The sequence below is a fragment of the Epinephelus fuscoguttatus genome, linkage group LG23 (genome assembly GCF_011397635.1).
Source record: "Epinephelus fuscoguttatus linkage group LG23, E.fuscoguttatus.final_Chr_v1".
NCBI classification, from domain to species: domain Eukaryota; kingdom Metazoa; phylum Chordata; class Actinopteri; order Perciformes; family Serranidae; genus Epinephelus; species Epinephelus fuscoguttatus.
The window spans coordinates 32,674,669-32,690,431 of NC_064774.1; the positions used below are offsets into that span (position 1 = coordinate 32,674,669).

General features: G+C 41.6%; 1 protein-coding gene across 1 annotated transcript; it reads right to left on the reverse strand.

Moving 5' to 3' along the window:
* Positions 1–292: 292 nt before the first annotated feature.
* On the reverse strand, positions 293–15,371 carry snapc2 (small nuclear RNA activating complex, polypeptide 2). The gene is made up of 6 exons (XM_049568848.1): positions 14,946–15,371; positions 14,662–14,835; positions 12,159–12,297; positions 8,736–9,482; positions 6,967–7,055; positions 293–2,361 (listed from the first exon to the last, which is right to left on the reverse strand). Exons 1-6 carry the CDS (start codon positions 15,156–15,158, stop codon positions 2,068–2,070), a joined length of 1,656 nt encoding a protein of 551 aa, XP_049424805.1. The 5' UTR covers positions 15,159–15,371; the 3' UTR covers positions 293–2,067.
* Between the last annotated feature and the right edge of the window lie 392 nt (positions 15,372–15,763).

Below are 15,763 nucleotides of genomic sequence, written 5' to 3' on the forward strand. Positions count from 1 at the left end.
GGGAGAAAAAGGTGATGACAATGTGAACTGTTCTAACTGCTGTTAAAGACTGATTTTACAACTAAAATAAAACTGTCACAAGGTTACTTCTTTTCAGCTTCTGTCATTTTCAATGAGCTTGACATTTGCCCCTTTCTTAGGCAACATAGGCTAATTTAGCAAGTGTTCTGTTTGACTACATCACGTGAAGTAGGTCTGTTTAGCTCATTGTCTAAGTTTTTTCATATGTTAGGGACCGAGAAATTCAGGGCTGATACCAATAGATGTTTTTTGTTGTTGTTATTTATTCCCTCTTTTGTGCCAGGACAAGAAGAAGTCATTACAAAAAAATAAAAACAACAACAAAAAACAAAAAAAATAAACACTGAAGAACTGCCCTTCATTACACTACCTCTGAATGAGCGCAATTCATTCATACACATCAGTGTGTATTTTATATTGCTGTCAAAACATCAACAATTTTCTCCCTCAAACAGCTGCATTTATTCAAGTTTGTCACCCAAAGCTACATTTTTCAAGATTGAATTCGAACACATCATAAAAATGTTCCAATTTACCTTTACTAAATTCTCATTTTCACTGAATAGAGCTTGAATGCATCATAACGTAACTTGATGCAACCTCCACAGACAGCTGCTTACAGCGGTTCACTAGCTCTCCTGCTCATGTCAGCGCTGATTTGTTGTTCATAATGTAACATCATCAGAGAGAGTTATTGATCAGTTCTACTGATTAGCCTTCAAACCATTGAGAATGAGTATCTACCAATAACCACAGATGGCCAATCAATCGGAACATCCTTATCTGGGGGTATTCTATTTACAATTCTTGCTTGTCCCCAACTCTTACTGCTTAAAGCAGAGATAGTGAGTTAACTGCATGTGTGGAGATTTTATAGCCGCTGTGCGACTAGCTAGCGTTCGCTAAATCAAAACAACTCAACCAATGCAGGCTAATGAACAGTCCTAGCTTGACACATCATCATATAAGCCAAGTACAGTTATCATAACGCTACTGTAGCAGTGTGTCTCAAATCACATAATTCTGTATTAAACACTTGATATTTTAAGTGCACAAGTGCATCTGCGATCACACTGCATGGTTCTGGAAAATGCAGTGTACTTCTGGGGCACTCAAAACGGTCCAAACATCTTTGTGACGTAGTGGAAGCTTTTGAAATGAGGCTGGGGACAACAAGGAGCCTGTTAGTTAAAGGGGTTTTTGCACTAAGTACCAATGTTGTTGCACAGAAGCTGTCAGTAATGTTTGTTGGGTCTGTAATGATTTGGTATCACGAACAATAATAAAGTGCTAACATTAGTTTGCTAGCTAATGTGCTAAGGGCAGTCAGTGCGCGATAAGAGACAACACTACTTTGCTGAAATTAGTGCACCACACAAGAAGAACGTAGTGTACACAGTGTACTACATTGAAGTGTACTAACCAAGTATGCAACTAAGTATGCAATTTGAGACACACTCTAAGAGACTTTCACCTTAAGGCATGCGGGCAGTCAAAAACTGACCTAATTTAAGTCCCCGACTCTGTCCTTACATGTTAAGCAGTGCACTAGCACACCAAAACAGAGCAGGTTTTGTTTACCTGCAGGCGACCATAGCCCACTCAAACATGATTGGTCAATAGCACTCAGACTACAAACTGAGACCAAAACGCTTCTGATATCAAAATCTTGTCCTCTTGGCTAAAGAATCTGCATTCATATAGAGCCATTGGTTTCTAGAGTTTAATCAGTGTTTAATGCTGTCTTAGAAACTGAACAATAAAACTGAAAAGTCTGAAACCGACAAAACAATTTAAATGAGAAACTATCTGATCAGAGAATAAGAAAACAAGACTGAATCTGAGCAGATATTCAACTCTGGAGCTTCTGGGGGGTACACAAGTTCTACACCCAGCCCAGTAACCTCTGAGACAAACAATTAGCAAATAATCTGGGGCTCAACTCTGGAATGACTATAAAAATAATATATTATTATAGAACATACACATAACTAAAGCATTCTATATAAACCATTACACGTTAGTTTGATACTCTTCGAAGTGGACCTATTTGCGCATCAGCAGTTTCAGTGGCACCATAAAAGGGTTGAGGGGGGGGTGGCTGAGTGCGTTACTGCTCCCTGCTGACTGGCTCTCAGCTTCATCTGGCTGCTGTTTCTTCCCTCCACTGTCCATGGCGTCACCGCTGTCAGCAGTTGCAGCAGAGTTCTGCCCAACGTTTGTTCCATTGCTGCTTTGACTGCTCGGTGCGTCTGTGTGAGCACAGAGTTCATTCTTAAGGTCTTTAAGCATTTTGTCTGCCATCTTGGAGTCAGCAGTGGATGAGGCAAATCGGTACACCTGCAGATACAGAGAGAGAGGGCCTGTCAGCTTAATGCACAACTAACGCTGCAAAAAAATGAACAAAATTTTGCAAGTTTGGTATGCAACAGGTCAGCAATGGTTCAACTGTACAACTCACATGCTGGGGATACCATCTCCTGGTATCATTTTATTTAATTTTATTTTCTATATAGCACCAGATGACAACAGAAGTCATTTAATGTTACCTTTCCTATAGAACAGATCTATACCTTGTCCTATTATTAAACAAACTAAATAGACTTATGTTATCTATCTTATTTATACAACAGCATGTCATTTCTGTCTCTACATGGTCAAACCTTTACAATTCTCCTCTGCTCTCTGTATCGCGCATGGCGGAGTTCTGCCCCAATGCACGCGTGCACCTGTTACCTGACATAGTTACTGTTATGGACAGTGTGTAAATGACCATCAAAAGGCTGCTGTTACGCACAGTCAAACAAGCCACTCACACAGCAGTGCAGCACGGCACTGTACACACACTCAATTGGAGTGAAGCCTGTGTTGCGTAGAGAGTGTGAGGGACAGGTGAAGGCATTTAATGTTGCATAGATGGAAGCAGGCAAACCGTGTGACATTATTGATGTGAGCTTGGAATGACAGAGTGCTGTCGAGGATGATGCCCAGACTCTTGACAAGTGGGGACTGTCAGTTTTTGCTAAGGTGGATTTGGTGCCAATAAGAAGTAACCTGGTTTCATCACTATTTACAATTTATAGAAGACATAGCCGAGAGGAAGTAGGTAGATGATAAACAGAAAAAGACCCCAGACAGAATCTTGAGGAACACCGGTAGTGACTGGACATGGCTAGAATTTGAATGTTTTAAACTGGATAAATTGTGTACGGTCAGAGATTTAAACCAGTCCAGGGGTGTGTCAGTGTTTCCAGTGGAGGCCAGTCTGTTGAGGTGGATGCTGTGAGAAATCAATCAATCAATTTTATTTATAAAGCCCAACATCACAAATAACAATTTGCCTCAGAGGGCTTTACAGCATACCACATCCCTCTGTCCTTTGGACCCTGACAGCAGATACGGAAAAACTCCCCCCCAAAAGAAACCTTTGACAGGGGGAAAAATGGTAGAAACCTCAGGAAGAGCAACTGAGGAGGGATCCCTCTTCCAGGACGGCATCAAAAGTTGAAGGTCGCACTCAGATCAAGCAGGATGAAAATGGTTAAGAGTCCGGAGTCAGCTGCCATGAGGAGATCATTAGTGATTTTTACCAAGGCTGTTTCTGAGCTGTGGAGGGTGTGGAAACCAGACTGGAATTGCTCATAAAGGTTATTGTCAGACAAGTGAGCATGACCCTGAGATTCAACAGTTTTTCTCAAGGACTTTAGAAAGAAAAAGTAGTTTAGAGATAGGATGAAAGTTATTGAAATTGCTGGGGTCTGCACCATCTTTCCTCAAGAACAGGAATTACTGTGACTTATTTGAGAGCTGAAGGAACAATACTGGAGGTGAGGCAGGAGTGTATGATGACAGTTCTTAGGGAGGACAGAGAAGGTAAGCAGGCTTTTACAATGACAGTGGAAAGAGGGTCTAACTGACAGGTTGTTGGCTTGGATTTCCTGATGAGGTCTGATATTTCAGCAGCAAGGGGGAAGTCTGAAACTTGAAAGTGAGCAGGTGAGAGGGGCTAATAGGAAAAGAGGACCTATCATAGACTTCCTTAACACCTTGCACCAAAATGCGTTTTGGGTGATCAGATTGCAATCAGATAGTGCTCTACTCTGGTCAGCAAAACCACCTCCAGAGGTGGGAACACGAGTCTGAGACCAGAGTGGCTCTCACCTTGAGCTGGGACAGGTTAGCTACCGGTCCTGCTCTTTCTGCTTCATACCATCAGACCACCTGCTGCTTCTCTCCTCTCCTACATCCTATCCTATTTTTGAGTTGTAGCCAAAAACATGTTTTGTGAGGTCACATTGACCTTGCCTTTGACCTTCGACCACCAAATTTAAATCATCTTATTCCTCAGTCCAAGTGGATGTTTGTGTCAATTTGATGAAATTCCTTCTTGAGATATAGCATTCATGTGAATAAGACAGACTCAGGGTCACCTTGACCTTTGACCACCAAAGTTCATTGTTGAGTCCGAGTGAACACTGGTCCCAAATTTACAGAAATTCCTCGAGATGTTTTTTTATGGAGGTACTTTTGTGTCTTTTTGTTACAATCATATAAAACTGTTTTGAGAGCATATTTCTTGAACTGCAAATCAAAAATCAAGTTTGTAAGTAAAAACGTGTGATCATTTTGCTTATAAATCAGTACTTCTTGCTTGCAAGTTAAAAACTTTTGCTTGCAGATCAGTCCTCTTTGCTTGTGAGTTAAAAACTTTTGCCTGCAGTTCAGCCCTCTTTACTTGCGAGTTCAAGTTTTGCTTGCAAGTTCAACTGCACTTAATGGGCGGGGCCTACATTGATGGATGACACAAGAGTTTCTATTGGTGGGTTTGACGTGGCTACATACAGAGCGGGCTACACCCACGATTCCCTCTCTCCCACTGGAAACGCTCGACAGTCGGCATTACTGCTACACCCCAGGGCACTGATGGTACTGACCATTACGCCGTCGAATAGTTCTGCCCTGGCTAAACAAAAGCAATCTACATGCACCAGTTCAAATAAAATATTCTTGCTATTATTAGGTCTAGTCCACATGGACCCGTGTACTTCTGAAACCGTGTATTATTCTATGCGATTTGGCTGTTTGGCCACACGCAACCACACTTTTGGGCCCCGAAACCGCGTTTCTTTTAAACTGGAGTCCAGGGTGAAGTTTTTGGAAGACTCCGGTGCCAGCGGTTGCGTGTAGATAGGATAACCGCAGAATTTTATTACCTGTCTCCATTGTTTGATGTCAGAGCGACGGTAAATAGCACTTTTCTAAAAGTTTACTAACTACAAAAATCCCACATCCTGTGTTATACAATGTATCTTAACTATATTTACAACGAAGCTTGATTCTGCACTTAGCCCGTATGTGAATGTTTACCGTTGCTATGGCAACAAGTGACAGCTGACGTTAGCGTCAGTTAGCTTAGCTCAATCGGCCGACAAACAATAATTCATAAAATTATAATTCAACATATTCAAACAAAATCAACAACAGCTACCAACAGTTACAGTCCTTACAACCTTAGCTAATGTGTTGTCACAGGTTAGATTGTCAAAATTAAAGTATTAACAGCTTAAATCCCTGAGGAACTATGCTAGCATTAGTGACGGTTGCATCCACTCGTATGCAGTTACGTTACAGTTCCCTCAAACAGTATTATGAAGCACAATACAAACTATATAAACAAGTTATCTATTAAGGGTACACTACTGCTAAAATCTAAAGGTGCTTAGGTGACATTTACCCACCTGAAAGAATAAATGAAAACAAACGGTGATTTTGCTGGTCTTCAGTACCTAGCTACCCCAACTACACTACCACGAAAGCAGCGATGGGCCTGCCAACGGAGGTTCTGGATCCTGCTGGGTCGGACCTCCGTTGGCAGGCCCGTCGCTGCTTTCGTGGTACTATAGTTGGTCGTTCAGGCGCCTCTGCTGTTGAATTAGTTTGCACTCTTTTTGTGGATCGGGTTGTATTTTTTTTTCCGCACGTCCCTATTCTGGTACTGATTCTGACTTCTGATTGGTCAAAATGGCCTTTCCGTTACATCGCCACCTACTGCTTTGGCATGTGTATAATTTTTTTTTTTTTTAATCACACCGCTCGTGTGGACGAATTTTTTTTTGGAAACTGGAGCTCGAAAAACTTCGGAACTTTCGCCACAGCTTCCGCACTGAACTACAGAACTCCCATGTTGCTTTGCAAGCATACTGGGCTGATGAGTAGAATTTAAGAAACAGGCTAAATAACATGATGTTGCACTCTCTTGTACAGTAGGTGGCGATATGCACCTTTAAATTGTTTGCAATCTGCCAACCGAGAGAAGAAAAAAAAAATGCTTTGCAAGCTGTCATTCCGATTGAGACTGGCCAATAGAGACATGTCTTACAGCTTTCAGTTTAGGCCCCGCCTACCAGGCTCAACTTTTTACTCACAAAACTTTTTGACTTGCAAACGGAAAAAAAAAGACTCGCAAACAAAACTTTAAGATTTGCAAACAAAACTTTAGGATTTGCATTTTTTAATCAAACATTTTTTGATTGCAATATTGATACTTTTTCTCTCAAATCTTTTTTGATTGCAAAACCTACTCTGTTTGATTGAATAATAAAGAAACAAATGTAGCTCCATAGTTTTTGAGATGTTAAGTTCACACAAATGAGACAGACAAGGTCACAGTGACCACAAAAATGTAATCAGTTTGTCGTTGAGTCCAAGGGGACGTTTGTGCCAAATCTTAAGAAATTCCCTGAAGGTTTTTTTTTTTTTTTTTTTTAAAGATATCACGTTCACAAGAATGGGACACAGTTGTACAGACAGACAACCTGTAAACATCATACATCCAGCCACAGCTATGGCCTGCACAAACTAATAGGACACCTTGATTTCTAGAGGCCTTGCAGATGCACAAAATTAATTTAAGTGACCACCTAACTAGTGTGCAGCATGTTATACCTTTATGAGATGCTTGTGCAGTTTGTTGCAGTCCAGCAGGGAGAGCTCCTCTGGGAGAGACATTAACAGGTCCAACACTATAGCACTCTCTGGAGGACACAAGACAATATCAGAAAATTGACGGATTTTAATACAGTGGTAGGAAATGTCTCATAAAATTTAAATTGCTTCTAAACAAAAACTGCAGGAACATGGACATTTTGGTGGCCAATATATTACTTTTGATACATCAGAAAATTATATTGTTACTGCCTGCTGTCTGTGTGTGTGTGTGTGTGTGTGTTTGTGTGTGTGTGTGTTGGCAGCTGAGATTGTATCGCAAACAGCCAAATACCTTGTCTAGCAAAACATTTTTTGAGTAAATTCCATTTTAAGGAAGAAGATGTTACATTTGCATGTTCCATATTAACATTTCTAAAGAGATAAAGCATACAAGCTGCCTTTGTAATCTGGAGGTGCAGGAAATGGTGGCGAGACACCTGCTAAGATGCAATCCACTGTTTGAAACAAACAACACAACAGGTTGTGATGTAGCAAGTCATTGCTGTTTCCAATGGCTTTTAGGCACCAAACATGGGTGTTTTAAAGCGACGTGTGACTGTTTATAAAGCGACATGTGACTGTTTATCCTGCAGCCTCTTAGGCTCCCAATGTAGATATTTTGTGGCAACTGGTTTGTGTTTTTCCAGTGGCTTTTTAGGCTCCAAACATGGGGAGTTGTAGTGACCCTTGTGGTTTTCTGGCTACTTTTTAGGCTTCAAACGTGGGTGTTTTGTAGCAACCTGTCAGTGTTTTTTTCAGCGGCTTTTTGGCCTCGTTATATTGTGATTTGTTGTGACTCAGTGTTTTCCTAGCGGTTTTTTTGCCCCCAAATGTTGGTATTTTGTTTGTACCCATCAGTGTTTATCCAGCAGCTTTTTAGGCTCTCAACTTTGACGTTCTGTGGTGACCTGTCAGTGTTTTTCCTGCAGCCTTTTAGGCTACATACGTGGGTGTTTCCAACAGCTATTTAGGCTCCAAATGTTTGACTGTTTGACTTGGATATTCTGTGGCGACCTGTCAGTGTTTTTCCTGCAGCCTTTTAGGCTACGTACGTGTGTGTTTCCAATGGCTATTTAGGCTCCAAATGTTTGACTGTTTGACTTTTTCCAACACCTTTTTGGGCTCTAAACGTAGGTGTTTTATGGCGACCTGTCAGGGTTCTTCCAGTGGCTTTTTAGGCTCTCAACTTGTTTTGGATGTTTTGTAGCAACCTATCAGTGTTTTCCAGTGGATTTTTTGGCCTCCTAACATGGGTGTTTTTTAGTGACCTGTCAGGGTTCTTCCAGCGGCTTTTTAGGCTCTCAACTTGTTTTGGATGTTTTGTAGCAACCTATCAGTGTTTTCCAGTGGATTTTTTGGGCTCCTAACATGGGTGTTTTTTAGTGACCTGTCAGCGGGGATAGTGGTTGTTTTTTTCCCCTGAGAAATCATTGCACAGGGATATCGTGTGCATGTATTTTAAGCTAAATGAGATCTTTTCCTAATCATAACCAAGTGTTTTTGTGCTAAACCTTAACCACACATTAAACCACACAATGTTGAAACATGGAGTTTTAACCTATCCACTGCATACAAATGTAATGTATCCCTGGTTTGCAAAAAAGTAATTGCCAACATTTATTCTTACGATAGGGTTGCACTGATTGGATGCTGCATGTTGAATGTGACTGCAAATGTTAACAATAAAACATTCTTTCAGATGACAGCAAGCAGTGACTCTGACTCACCCATGGGGGTAAGATGGCAGTCCTCATTCGGCTTGTGGATGGCACTCAGGTAGCGATAGATCCTCTCAAAGTCTACTACACTCTTGACGCCAAAAATCCTGGGACTGTCTTCTGTGGCGTATTTGCTGGTGCGACCAAACTTGGCATGAAATGCTGCGGCAGAGGTGGAGAGTGTGGGTGTGGGGTGAGTGGGGGGGGCACCAGAGGATGGTGCAGTACTAGGGACTGGAGTTTGGAAGGTGGCAGAGGAGGTGGGGAGCGTGTGAGGACCAGATGAAGTGGAATTTGAAGCTGAGGTGGTGGAGAGGGCGGTGAGGTGTTGCTCTGAGGGCTGCTGGGTAGTCTGGTTTAGAGAACTGCCAATGCTGTCAGTCTTTAGCACAGCAGCAGAGCCAGAACTGGATGTGACTTGTCCTTTTACTACAGTCTCAGTCTGTGAGGATGTAGAAGGTGCGATGAGCATTTCTGTTGCAACCCGTTGGCAGGAAGTGGCAGCAGACTGAGAGGTAAAGGTGGTGGAGGTGGCAGCAGACTGAGAGGTGGAGGTGGTTGCAGACTGAGAGGTGGAGAGGGCAGCAGACTGAGAGGTGGAGATGGCTCCAGCTGTGGTAGATGGCTTTTGCTGGGGTGGAGGCATTTTGCCGATGGGCACTCTAATTACTAATTTACTTCTGACTGGGCCCATGGCTGGTGCTGGAGTTTTGAGTACTACGCCAGGAGGGGCTGTGTTGGTGCCAGGACGCTCAGCTAAGGGTGGAAAAATCTTACATTGTTAAAGCCGTAATGCACTCTTTTTATCACATCAACATGGAGGTACAAGGCAGTACAGATGAGTACGGGTCAGAGCCCGGTTTGAAGTGACATTTCTTGTTGGAAAGTTGATCAAACGACCATAAGGAAACACAAAACGCATACACAAACTACACACATAAAACAACCACAAAGAGATGCAAATAGAAATCATGCAGACCCCTGATATCTATCTATTTTTATTGTCCACTAGGTTTGAGCAGTATCAGTGTTTCCCCTACCATTGTATTTGGGGGCTCCGTATCGCCTAGACCGGCAGAAACAGCTGACTGGGAAATCACAAGGAGGAGGGGTATGTTTATATGTAAACAGATGCTACTGCACTGCTGTGACTGTCAGAGAGCGTATTTGTATGCCAAACATAGAACTCTTATCTGTTTCATTACGTCCTTTTTATCTACCCCATGAGTTCCCCCAACTTTTCATTACAATTGTGTACATCCACACGAAAGCAGATCCTGCCGCTGCCTCTACTACCATTTTTGAGGTGGTGCAGAAAATACAGGCGATTTCTCCCAATGCACCAAATTTTATCTTGGGTAATTTTAATCATGTTTCCCTTAATAAGACTCATAAAAACTTTTACCAGTATGTCTCTTGTCCAACCAGACGAAATAAGACACTGGATTTATGTTATGGATCACTAAAGGACGCATACAAATCTCTTCCACTCCCTCCTCTGGGCTCTTCTGACCATAACTGCGTGCATCGGCTCCCCACGTATAAAACTGTCCTCAAAAGAGAAAAACCTGCAACTAAGGACATAAAGGTCTGGTCTGAAGAATCGGTTCTCTCACTACAAGAGTGTTTTAACTGCACTGACTGCGACATTTTTACCAAGTCCTGTGATGATGATTTGGACTTATTGGTCGATGTAACATGTTCATACATCACCTTCTGTAGGGACATGATTATCCCATATAAGTGGGTTAAAATATATCCTAACAACAAACCATGGATTAACAAAGCAGTAAAGTCATGTCTTCAAAGGAAGTCTCTTGCTTTCAAGTTATGTTTAAGTTTTAAGTTTAAGTTTATTTACTTTATTAATCCCCCTGAGGGGAAATTCAATGTTTTCACTCTTGCTTGTCAATTATACACACATGCACAAACAGGACCTATACATGCACAAAGTGGAGAGATGTCAGAATGAGGGGGCTGCCCTTGCTCAGGCGCCGCGAGCGGTTTGGGGGGCTTGGTGCCTTGCTCAAGGGCACCTCGGCAGTGCCCAGGAGGTGAACTGGCACCTCTCCAGCCACCAGTCCACGCTCCATATTTGGTCCGGACAGGGACTCGAACAGGCGACCCTCCGGTTCCCAACCCAAGTCCCTATGAACGCGACCCCTGGTGGTAACATCCCTAGAGGAAATATTAAAAATGCTGGGGTGTTGTTGTCATACAGTTGTCTACGGCAGCAGATCGTTCTGTGTCTCTACTGGTCAAAGTGACGGCTGTGATGGGAGAATTGGATCTCAGTGAAGGGCAAGTGGTCCATAACTTTAATTCTGGAGACAAAAAAATGTAGGCTTAGCGCCCTGTGGTCCATTGCCCAATAGGAAATGTAGAATACCCACAAGTACTTTAAAAGTACTTGAGTTACTTTTTTCAGGGAGTAATGCTCGAAGTACTTTAAAAGTGCTTGAGTTACTTTTTTCAGGGAGTAACGTTGGAAGTACTTTTAAAGTAAATGGGTTACTTTACTCAGGGAGTAACACAGTAAAGTAACTGATTAGTTTTTTAAAAAGTAACACACTAACGTACTTTGATTACTTTTAAAGTAACCCTTACTCAACACTGCTTAGGAAACGCTAAAGCCTCTTAAAAGTCCTCCTCCCTGCTCCAAACAGTTTTTCATCTTAGGAGCTCTTTTAAGGTCTAAGATGCTCTGCGAATAACTTTTATCTTTACAAAGACCTATTCTTAAATTTAAGGGGAAATCTTAAGAATTCTAAGAATTTTCTTAGAATTTCGTCACCAGGAGCTGCTCTTGGCACTCGGAAGCTTTGTGAATACAGCCCCAAGGTATTAAGATATCCAAACCGTATGATTTTCAATACCGTCAAAAATGCTGATGCTCAAATTTCTATTTCTTTATATGGCAATACTGTATTGAGAATGTATGGTGTGTAGTGCACATCACACACCACCAGAGATCAGTCTCTACAGGTGGAACAGGTAGCTGAGCTGACAGACATGGAGACTGCGAGTGGTGGGGATAACGTTACAGGACTGTGAACAGCAGCAATAGAAGAGAGAGACCGCAGGGAAAAAGGCATAATTTCAAATCTAACTCTGAATTCCCCACGTGGAGGCCTCTGACTGACGTAACCACTTGCGTAACACCAGCCTCTGAAACATTAACGATATCTTCCTTTACCCACTTAGTCATTATATCCACAATGATATTTATTACTGATAATTATTTATCAGAAATCTCATTGTGTAAATATTTTGTCAAAGCACCAATAGTAAAGCATACAATATCATCACAATATTGATATTGAGGTATTTGCTCAAAAATAGCATGATGTTCGGTTTTCTCCATTTCACCCAGGTCTACTGTATACCTAATTTAAGTAATTTCAATAACACAGAGGAACTGGGTGTACTTACCCTTGACCGGTAAACGAGGCACTGGTCTGAAAGTGATGGTGCGACCAACAGGCCTGTCTTCATCTGTGGGTGGTCTGTAGACCTGGGGAGGGTCGCAATTCCTCAGGGTGCGAGGCTCTGTGGACGACACTATCAGCATCTGAGAAACACAGAGAGAGAAAGGTGGTGGGAGGAGAGAGATAAAACATTCAAGGTTTGCCATCCAGAAGTGAGCAAGTCTGACTCATTGGCATCACTTTATCTAGCAGGGTGTTTCAGATACAACCCGAAGAGAAGTTTCCAGGCAGCAGAAGGTCGTTCTCCGCTGAACAAAACAAAGTAAAGATGACTGATTTGTAATTTGGACTTCGAAATTGTGTGTTTATAGAATTCCATCTCTCCACTTCCACAGTGGCGCCCCCAAGGGAGGACAGGAGGGCTTCAGCCACCCCGATACAAATGCTGGCCCCTCGCTGTATATCTGTCTTTTTAAGAAAAAGGACAACCAGCCTATTAAAGAACAATAAATCACCTCACACATGTACAGATACATTACACATTAAAACAGGATTGTTGAGGAACACAAAATATTACTTGTACCAGTATCAGTCTGTGCATATCAGACAATTAGAAACAACTGTAAAATAAGAAACCAAAGTATATCAGTATGTGATTCCTTGCAGGGTCCGACGTTAAGGTTTTTTCCTACTTGCCCTGCCGGGCAAGTACTTCTCAAATCTACTTGCCCCATCTAAATTCTTACTTGCCCTGCCTAAGAGGTTCTTTTTCTGGCTGTGTGGTGCACATTTTCGCTCATGACTTATATCTTACATCAGCAGAGACGCTCAGCCAATGGAGGCAGCAGCACATAAAAAAGCAGCACACTACAGCTGGCCCCTCTGAGGACAGAAACAGGAGAGGAAATACACAATTACAGGCCTGGAGTCAAGATATTTTTAGGGCAAGGCCACTTTGGCCTTTGATAAATACAAATTTATTGGGGCATCATGGCCAAAATGTGGGGCACCAAGGCCAAAACTAATGGCGCAATAACAATATGTGCTAACTACATTGAATGAAGACAAAACAATGTATGTGCTGAAAAACAGTACTGAGTTTATTAAAACTGGGTGTGCATGACTGGGGATATATCTCGTTTCTTGTTGTTTTGATTCATGTCCCTTATTTTTTAAATCTTTGAAATCTCTTTATTCTTTTGTTATCTCCTAGTTATTAAGAAATTATTATTAGAAGAAGATTCTTTATTGTCCTTTCTCAGCACATTACATACATTGAAACGAAATTTGACCTCTGCATTTGACCCATCCTACTGTATACACTGGGAGCAGTGGGCAGCCGCAGTGCAGCGTCCGGGGACCAACTCCAGTTCTTTTGCCAGTGGTCAGGGTCACTGACAGGAGTATTCACCTAACATAGCCTACATATCTTTAATTATATAGTTATTTATATGACTATGTATATTTTTACATAAATCCCCAATATTTAATTTTCCTTTAAAAAAAATCCTCTTCCTTCATTTAATTTGACCATGTTTATTGTATTCTCTTTGTCCCATGAGAGCAGGCAGCGTGCTCTCCGTGTCCGCATTTAAAACAACTTTTGCTGGCGATTTGACAGTCACTAGAAGCACATTATGACCCTTTGTAAAAGTTTCTGTGTGTTACCTGTGTTGTACATGAGCTAACGTTAGCGGCTAAGGACTGAGAGGCTGTACGATATGTGTGTATGTCAGAGTTGTGCTGCTTGCCCGATCGGGCATGTCTGTGCAGGGTCTGCTGGCCCGCCGGCTATTTTTACTTGCCCCGGGCATTCGGGCAACCGTTAATGTCGGACCCTGCCTTGACTGACCATATTGACATAGAGCATAGTATCATGATATTTTTGTGTGGCAATAAAGTATCGTCACACAGTGCCAAGTATTGTTTTTTTTATTATATTAATTATTAATATTACAAATACAAATTCAACTGTAGGTAGCCTACAAGAATCATATATTGAATTGCTTTTTCAGTTCACTATACAATTTCGGAAAAAAAAAAAAAAAAGGCTGGAGTGAGATGAACACACCGAAAACTTTATCTTATTAGATAAAACAGGTGTCGACAAAGTTTTCCTTTAGGGGCATAACTTGCAGTTAAAAAAAGATGATATCGCAATATATTTTATCACAATACATGGTATATAGCAACATATTCAAAATTGCAATAACATTCGTGACCTAAGTTTCGTAGTAGTTTCCTAGTATCGTATTGTGGATCCTCTGGTGAGTCCCACCATTAGTTTTCAAATACCCTGTCTGTGCAACAGAATTTTCAAATTCCTGAAATTCAGTAATAGCTTTTGGTTTTGGTGTGCCACCTCAAGATTTTCAGTGGCCCCATCTGGCAACCCCTATGAAAAATTTCTAGGGATACGACTGCACTAATGTACAAGAACAAATCAGAAACAAAATACTAATAACTTTCTAATCAAACATGAGTTATTCATATCTGTCTTGCAGTACCTGAGAGAAAGCAGTAGAAATTGGTTCTTCGAGGGTTCCAGCCATAGCAGAGGCCATGTATGTCCACTCCTCAATGGGCTTTCTGTCCTTCTTCTCCTCCCATCTCTTCTTGAGCAGCCTGATGCTCGCCAGTGAGATCACTTCACCCTTCAGATATTCCACCACAGACTGGATCTAAAGGAGGGAAGGAACAGTTCACGTGTATTACATAAAAACATAGAGCTATGCAAAGAACTGTTCTCACTGAGGTGTACTTAAATAAATGGTTGCTAAATCTGCCAGACCTCAGAAATGGACCGAGTAGGCACGTGTTTTTTCAGGAAATCATAGTCGATGTCCCCCTGAGCTGATGTTGTCTTGCCGAGTCTTTTCAAGGCTTTCAGGAGATTCTTCTGTTCCACCTGCTGCCACTGAGAGGACTTTCCACGTGAAGGCGGTAAAGGTTCATAACTCAGGTTTCGTGTTGGTTTAGTTCGTTTACGGGGAGGCGGCTTCATGTCGACCCACGTCACTCACACTTACTAAACTGACACATTGAACCACATCAATCGTTCACGAGACAAACTTCATCTCGTGCAGCTCGGGGAGTAACTGTCTGTTACTGTTTTATTTAACGTTAAACTGAATTTAAAATAAGTGCCTTCCCGTAGACACTGTCCTGCCACAACTTGCGTTTAGCTGTAACGACAGCAATACGTCTTTCGATCGCTTCCGATGGTGATCTTTTCAAAGTAAGAGCGTCATCTGACAAATACGGACCGAATAAATTTACATTTTTACAAGGCTGAAACCCAATACAGATTTAATTCATTTCTTCAGAAAACAATTAACAACCAAACAATTCAATAAATAAATGTTTTTTTAAAAAGCCTCTTCCCCTTCATTTAAATAGCTCTTCAACGGTTTAGTTTTTGTCTGCCTTGTGAACTTTTTCGATGTAAATGCATTAACAAATAAATGGCATATTTGGTGTCCCTTTTTAACTTTAAATCTATAAAGACCTCACTTACATGTATATATAATGAATCGACTTTTAAATTCATAATCTTATATATTTGAATTAAACAAGGGCCGTAGCTATGGAGTCAACACCCCCCATACA

What these genes read in the sequence shown, in the direction of transcription:
- snapc2 (XM_049568848.1), bottom strand. Translation starts at nt 15,158, where the DNA reads ATGAAGCCGCCTCCCCGTAAACGAACTAAACCAACACGAAACCTGAGT. An exon ending in TTTCTACTGCTTTCTCTCAG is followed by an intron (nt 12,298 to 14,661) that starts GTACTGCAAGAC and finishes TGTGTTTCTCAG; the next exon opens with ATGCTGATAGTGTCGTCCAC. An exon ending in CTGCCATCTTACCCCCATGG is followed by an intron (nt 7,056 to 8,735) that starts GTGAGTCAGAGT and finishes TGTGTCCTCCAG; the next exon opens with AGAGTGCTATAGTGTTGGAC.